This window comes from Zerene cesonia, chromosome 16 (assembly GCF_012273895.1).
Source record: "Zerene cesonia ecotype Mississippi chromosome 16, Zerene_cesonia_1.1, whole genome shotgun sequence".
Classification (NCBI taxonomy): domain Eukaryota; kingdom Metazoa; phylum Arthropoda; class Insecta; order Lepidoptera; family Pieridae; genus Zerene; species Zerene cesonia.
The window spans coordinates 8,581,162-8,588,690 of NC_052117.1; the positions used below are offsets into that span (position 1 = coordinate 8,581,162).

The 7,529-nt window shown below is 37.5% G+C and overlaps 1 protein-coding gene across 2 annotated transcripts in view; it reads left to right on the plus strand.

Moving 5' to 3' along the window:
• Positions 1–7,529, plus strand: part of LOC119832988 (echinoderm microtubule-associated protein-like 2) — a 63,767-nt gene that overhangs the window by 53,210 nt on the left and 3,028 nt on the right. For both annotated transcript variants that reach the window (XM_038356837.1, XM_038356836.1), the window contains 9 exons: positions 59–245; positions 1,038–1,246; positions 1,570–1,696; positions 2,189–2,319; positions 2,766–2,887; positions 3,215–3,347; positions 5,666–5,753; positions 6,411–6,555; positions 6,975–7,056. In XM_038356837.1, coding sequence (XP_038212765.1) covers positions 59–245; positions 1,038–1,246; positions 1,570–1,696; positions 2,189–2,319; positions 2,766–2,887; positions 3,215–3,347; positions 5,666–5,753; positions 6,411–6,555; positions 6,975–7,056 — 1,224 coding nt within the window. The remainder of the gene's footprint in view (positions 1–58; positions 246–1,037; positions 1,247–1,569; positions 1,697–2,188; positions 2,320–2,765; positions 2,888–3,214; positions 3,348–5,665; positions 5,754–6,410; positions 6,556–6,974; positions 7,057–7,529) is intronic.

Genomic DNA, 7,529 nt, shown 5'->3' on the forward strand with positions numbered 1-7,529 from the left:
ATTGTTGGTATCATTTATAATTTTCATCAATTAATAAAATCAAAATCTCCCATTCCAGTGTTCAGTAGACACAGTGGTCGCAGCTGAATTCCATCCGCTAGACAAAAACCAAATAGTGACCTGTGGCAAAGGGCACATCGCGTTCTGGACGCTTGACGCGTCCAACGTGCTCTTTAAGAGGATGGGCATTTTCGAGACACGGGATAAACCCAAATATGTTACTTGTCTTGGGTTTAATCACAACGGTAGGTTTGAACTTTGTTAAGTAAAGCTTTTATGCATTATAGTTGCAATTGAGATCATCTAATCCACTCATTGTTAGCCATAAGTGTGTGGTTACAATGAAGACATTTAAAATTGCTCTAATTTGTTGTCTTATTTAATTAGTCTCAACAAAACTTCAAAATTTAATAATTTAGTTATAATATTATTTTATTATAAACAATAGTGGCACTAGTATACTGCCTTGGCACACCAACTTAGTTAATAGTATAGCCAAACTAATGCGTTAGGTTTTCATTAAAATATTAATTTCGTGATTTTAACGCACTGTTTCCTGTTTTGGAAAAAACACTTACCGCTTCACTACATAGTATAAAACAAAGTCGCTTTCTCTGTCCCTATGTCCCTATGTATGCTTAAATCTTTTAAACTTCAAGATAGAGTGATTCAAGAGGAAGGTTTATAATAAAATAACATCTATTAAACTACTCTGAAAAACGCGTGCGAAGCTGCGGCCTAGTATTATAAATTTAACTTAATACATTCGTAACTGCAACGAAGGCGAATGCTTTTGCAATGTCAAAAATAATAGAAACTAATTGTTCTTAAATATACAAAATTTCAGAGAAAAATTAACACATTTACTCTGACATTTCTTTTGACAAAATGTTGGTACATATTTCACCACTACCGAATTGCGTTACTTGATACTTTGATCAAGGTACCTTTTTCACGTTATTCGATGCCTAACGCATTAACCCAGCTATCCGTTAATCGGACAAAGTTATACCTCTGCAATGGAATTCGTGACACAGGCGACGTAATATCCGGCGACAGCAACGGCAACCTGACGGTGTGGGGCCGCGGCACCAACACCATCAGCAAGCTGGTGCGCGGCGTGCACGCGGGCGCCGTGTTCAGCGTGTGCGCGCGCAAGGACGGCGCCGTGCTCTCCGCCGGCGGCAAGGACGGCCGCCTCGTGCTCTTCGACGCCGACCTGCGGCCCGCCGGCGCCGAGACCGTGGTGAGTGCCCACCCTGTGCATTGCAAAACGTTTGGACGTTTTGGCTATATCAATCGATAACGCTGAAGTAGTTTCTGACGCTACAAGTATAATGGACAGATATGCCCAAAAAATCAATTTCCATATACCCTCACTTGCTTAGAAGCACGATCAGAGCGACTGACTTAAATAATTTTCATATATAATGTCTCTTTAACTTATATGCTAAAAGTGACAAGTTGAAACATGAGTCGTACAAAATTGTCACCCCAACCTCAAAACTATCAACCTAACAAACGTACCATAAGCACCGTCCCCACCGCTACAAGTGTCCGCGTGCGCAGATCGAGGGGCACTACGGCGGGGTGCGCGTGGTGGCGGAGGGGCGCGGCGCGCAGCTGTACATCGGCACCACGCGCAACTGCATCCTGCACGGCGACCTCGAGCTGGGCTTCACGCCCGCCGTGCTCGGTGAGATGCTCTTCCTTATCCGGCTCGAAGGATCGTTGTTCCTCTCAGCTCGCTAAGTACACTTGGGATGTTGTGTGACCTTATACGAGTTATTAACTCTGTACTATCAGCTTAACTGGCTTATAAATTTCAAATTAAACATTTTAAGATGCAAAGATTTAAATACAGCTCGAAAGACCTTTTTTTTACCATTTTCATACACTTATTTCGCGGAATCTTCCGCTGCAACGAATCATTGTATAACAGTAATTTAATTTCATTTACTTAGTACTGTAAACTAAAAAATATACGTGGTGTAAAAAAACTTCCAAATTTATTTACCTCAATAGTAGCGACTATTGGTTACGGGAATCAAGAAAAACTATTTAATCAATATTGCTATTATATAAAATTGACTAAATCGACAATGCTATAATGTGTTTTGAGAGATTTGTTTATGATTTTTAAGAGCGTAATTATACCATCTACAATATAATATGTTAAACATTGCAGGCCACGTGGATGAAGTATGGGGTCTAGCCGCTCATCCAACCTTGCCTCAATTCGTATCTGGCGGTTGGGACAAGTTACTGCAGCTGTGGGACGGACTCAGCCATTCTACTGTCTGGAGCAAAGATATAGAGGTACGTGAATTTTACATTTCAGAACTAAAAATAGCAGAGTAACTTCTGTGTATCAATAAAGCGGCGTGTCACAGGGTTCTGTTTTGGGTCCTTCGCTATGTGTATTATATAACATTGACTTAATTGCACTTTTACTTTTATAACAGTCAAATGCTTTTTGAATGAAATTTACCTACACACACCACCCCATTTATTAAGATATTCAACAGCTATCTCAATGAATGATAGCAGTATTTCAAAAAAGTATAATATTGTATCGATGGACGCCTTTGTTGAACGTTATAATTTTTTTTATCAATCTAATTGCTTATTCAAAGCATTTGATCATATACTATAAAATTAGCTATATTCGATTTGTTGCTTCATTTCAAAAATCAATCTAGCATTTGAATGCAATAAAAGTAATTTGCTTCGGTTTGACTAATTGTGTCCCGCGTGCGGCGCAGGAGCGCGCGCAGAGCTGCGCGTGGGCGGCGGACGGCGGCGCCATCGCGGTGGGCTGCGCCAGCGGCAAGTGGCTCGTGTTCGACCCGCTCTCGCGGGACCTCGTCGCGCAGCACCAGGACGGGTCAGTGCGGCTCATTGATTACTAAAAAATATTATAAAAAATCTATAGTGATGTTTTCTGTCAGATGGCCGCGCTCACGGTCTCTGTTTTTCCTCCCATCATGATCCTTATCTAGATCATGATCATCCTCGTGATCTAGGATTTAATTAAATAGCCTTTTTATCTCTTCTGTTTTAATGATATACCATTACTAACTTTCTTATTCTTTAATCAGGTAAAAGTGAATCAAACACTGTATTCATAATGTTGTCATTCAATATACAAAAATGTAGCTTTTTTTTTCAATCCGTTTTACTTGAAATTAAATCAATATTCAATTCATTCCAGCACGGAGCCAATCCAGACCATCCAATATTCACCAGATAACAAGATGGTGGCCATCGGTTCCCGAGATAACTTCATCTACATATACCAGGTCGATGACGACTGTACTAGATACTCGAGACTCGGCAAGTGCTTGGTGAGTTACTGAGCGAGTGAGTGAGTGACTTAGTGAGTGTGTGAGTAGCTTAATGAGTGAGTGATTGAAGAACTTTGTGAGTGTGTGAGTGAATGAGTAGCTTAGCGAGTGAGTTAGCAAGTACGAATAATTTAATGACAATTGAGTTACTGGCTGATAGTGACGGAGGGACTGAGTGACTGAGTGACTGACTAAATAACAATTTTTGCGACTGAACGGTAATTTGCTAGCTTATGACTTATTGACTTAAAGAAAAATTAATAAACTTGATATCTTGAAGCATTTAAATAAATGAATGATAAACCAAGTGATATCAATGGGTCCCATATTAGACAATAAATTGTAATAACTAAATACATCGATTATAATTTGCAACTCATACATATAAAACCATTATGATCGATACTTAGAATATGAAGCCCAAGAGTTGTTTGTATGTACTCTCTAAGCTCAGGATCCACTGGGTCGATTTCAAAAATCCTTTTGCCATTTGATGTGTACATGATCCCTGAGTGCTAGGCTATATGTACCATAGGTGAAGCCGGGGCCTACCGCTAATATTTTATATATTAACGTGGTATAGAAAATATGTTTTACATCAAAATTGATTTTCACGCCTCACTAGTGTACGGAAAGAAAGCGTAGACGGGTAAACTAACTAACTTATAGATGTGTAATGTAGGTTCGCTGTATGAAATAACACACAACACACTTACATGTATAATCATTAATGAGACAACCGATCTTAATTTAATGATAGTATTTATAAAAGATCAAACGTCTAATTGAGAAAAAATTTCTAAATCAGAGATATACTCGTAACATTATGTAAACTCATATAAAGTCTTATAAACTCTAGTTATTATTGATAATATTTTGTTTTATTATTACAAAATGACAGTTAAAATTTTAACCGACTTCAAAAAGCGGTAACGATTTGTGAAGATTAATGTTTATTTCTATTAGAATGTGCGTATTCTCATTTTTATATGTAATTGTGTTGGAGTTAACAAGCTTATACCATCAGTATTGATTTTAATATTAAATGTACTTAGTAGCATCTATATACGACCGTAAAATTGTAATCACCGTTAGGTTACAACACAAAATTATAATCTTCTAAAGATATAAATCTCAAAGGCGTCTGACTGACATAGTGATCCTATCATCTCAAACCACTGGCCCGATTGGGCTGAAATCTAAGCTAATCAAATCTCTAAGAAAGATTTTGATAAATCCTACTCCCAAGGGGATAAAATAGGAGAAAGTTTGTACCATGAAAATTTATTAAGACCGAGCGGGCGAAGATGCGGGCAACAGCTAGTTTGTCGATAAATTGAGAACCGCGATTTAATGTTTACAAGATAACGCGTTATTTTTCGATAGACTATAATCTGTCGATGTGAAACCGTAATTGTGAAATGGCTTTCGATGTCACGGGTTTATATAAAGTATGACTGATGATTTATATGAAGCCCTTCCACCTCATGACCGCCTCCTTGGCACAGTGATTAACGCGCGAACGTAGAACCGATGCGTCTTGGATTCAATTCCCGGTGGGGACGTAAAAAGAAAAGGCCTCGGTCAGGCAGGACACAGGAGGCTGATCACCTACTTGTCCGTAAAGAAAATCGATCTGTGAAACAGATGTACATAATCTAATCTATACCCCACTAGGGGACTTATATATCATTTTTATACAAAGTGCATAGAAATGGGCTCCATCAGCACTTTACGAACGTTTGGGACAATTAAATTCTCAGTATATTAAATAACTATGATATATTTATATTATAGTCTAACGAAATACTGTGTTAGATCGTAAACAAATATTACGGAACACGATTTTTCGATAGTGTGCAATCTCGCTAGTTAGTTTATTATCTAACGGTTTTAACAATTTAACGGCGACATAGTAGTAGTAGAAATGTAGCTTAGGCAATAGTTATATTGTATTTTGCTTGTAGTGTAGATGTAAACTAGAAGTTTTTAAACACTAGATAGAAAGTAGATTCATATAGTTTAATTGGCTTTCTTCGATTTATATATTTAAAGGAATTTCCGTGATTTATTTCTTTGAATCCCTGCTTAGATTTTAAATGCCAAAGTAACTATTTCTTTCTGCCTGTGTTTTTGTTACAGCTAACAATATTTATTTATATATTAAAAAAAATATTTTATACTTGAGAATTCCGTAGAAATGATATTTTAGTTTTTTTTTTTTTATGTGAGTTCTTATTACGTTTCCAAGATTTTAAATCCAAAATGACGATAATATATACTCTTTTTAAGAAAATACTAATCAAAACACTTTGCAGGGTCACTCGAGCTTCATAACACACTTGGATTGGTCTGAAGACAGCCAGTACATCAGAAGTAATTCTGGGGACTATGAATTACTTTACTGTGAGTGGACATTAACTTTTTCATTTTTTTTCTTTATAATCTAATTTAAATGGTGAAGGAAAACATCGTAAGGAAACCGGTGTGTCTGTAGATTAATACTTGGACACGTGACATCTGCCAACCCGTACTTGACCAACGTGGCGGATTGGTGCCTGAACCCTCACAAGTGCCATGTCCCAGCAGTGGCAATATATATGTATATGGGCTGAAAATCGCAGTAATTAAATTTTATGCTGTTTTGTTGGGAAAAATATTTTGAGTTAATCATATTAAATTATTAAAAAGAACCATATACACATTATTTATTAATTAAATAAAGTAATTAACACTAGTTGGAATAAAGTTTTTACTACAAAACTCGGCAAGAAGCTTTATTTTGGTACCTCCGCTGTAGGGAGACATCGGTGACCTTTATCAACCGATTTCAAGAAAGCAGCTGGTTTAGGATGTATAACTTTTTACGGGCGAAACGATTTACATGTATTTTTTTTTTTTATCTGATGCCTCCTCGTGATACCATTTAGTCAAATAATTTTATCTAGTCTTTGTGTAGTGTCTGACAATTTGAAGTGGTTTAGTTTTTTACTATGAAAATAATTATAGCAGAAAATAATCATTTCCGTTGTATATATTTAATTAATATATTCCTCCCCTCAGGGAACGCAACCACCTGCCGACAGATCACCAGCCCCACGTCGATGCGCGACGTGGTGTGGGCCACCACCAACTGCCCCATCACGTTCCACACGGTGGGCGTGTGGCCCGACAACGCTGACGGCACCGACATCAACTCGTGCACTCGGTGAGTTGTTGAACTTATGTGGGTGTCGAGCACGCTTCGGCACGAATTGGGCCAGCTCGGGAAAGTACCGCACCCCCACAGAAGACCGGCGTGAAATAGTAATAGTAGTGTATGTGGTATTATCATTCGCGCAGAGATGAATTGATTCTAATTTAGTTTTTTTTGTTTAAAAGGTGAATTATTCGGGAGTGTTCTTTGCTATGTTTGATTAAGAATCGAATCGATCTGGGTGGCTCGCCACAAAATGGCACATTAAATATTTTTAGACACTCCCTCGATATGAATGCCAAAAGGCCTAAACTAGTGGATTACAATTAAACTATGAAGATATTAACATTCAAGATGGCCGCTAACACAAAATAGCAGGGTGTTTTTTTTTTTGTTTTCATTTAAATTAAATTTACTTGTCATGCTTTCAGATCTCACGATAGTCGGCTGGCCGCTACGGGCGATGACTTCGGCAAAGTGAAACTCTACGCCTATCCTGTAACACAACCTAAGGTATATTTTTTATTTGCATAGCTCTTTGATATCATTTCTCGTCAGACCACTGCGGGGATACAGGCCTCTAGGGTTCAGGGTACGGCAATCTAGCCTTGAGCGAATTGATATAGATATCACACGCCTAAAATTTTTCTATACAAATATACTACTGTACTTATGATATAAAGCTGATGGGTTTGTATGTTCGAACACGCTAATCTCGTACTGGTCCCATTTGAAGTATTCTTTCACCATCTCAATAGCTAAAATCATCTCCAAGTAAGCTAGACATTAAATGTTATAAAACATATTGTATTAGAAATAAAAACAGTGCCAGTCCGGGTGGAGACGGGGCGATTAGGTTAGGGTAGTTTAGGAATAAATGTATAGTTTCTAATAAACTTTTTGATTAAACGAAACCACTTATATTGATTAAATTTATATTTAAAACTAAATTTATTACATGCCTTTATAGTCCTGTATGGGTATAT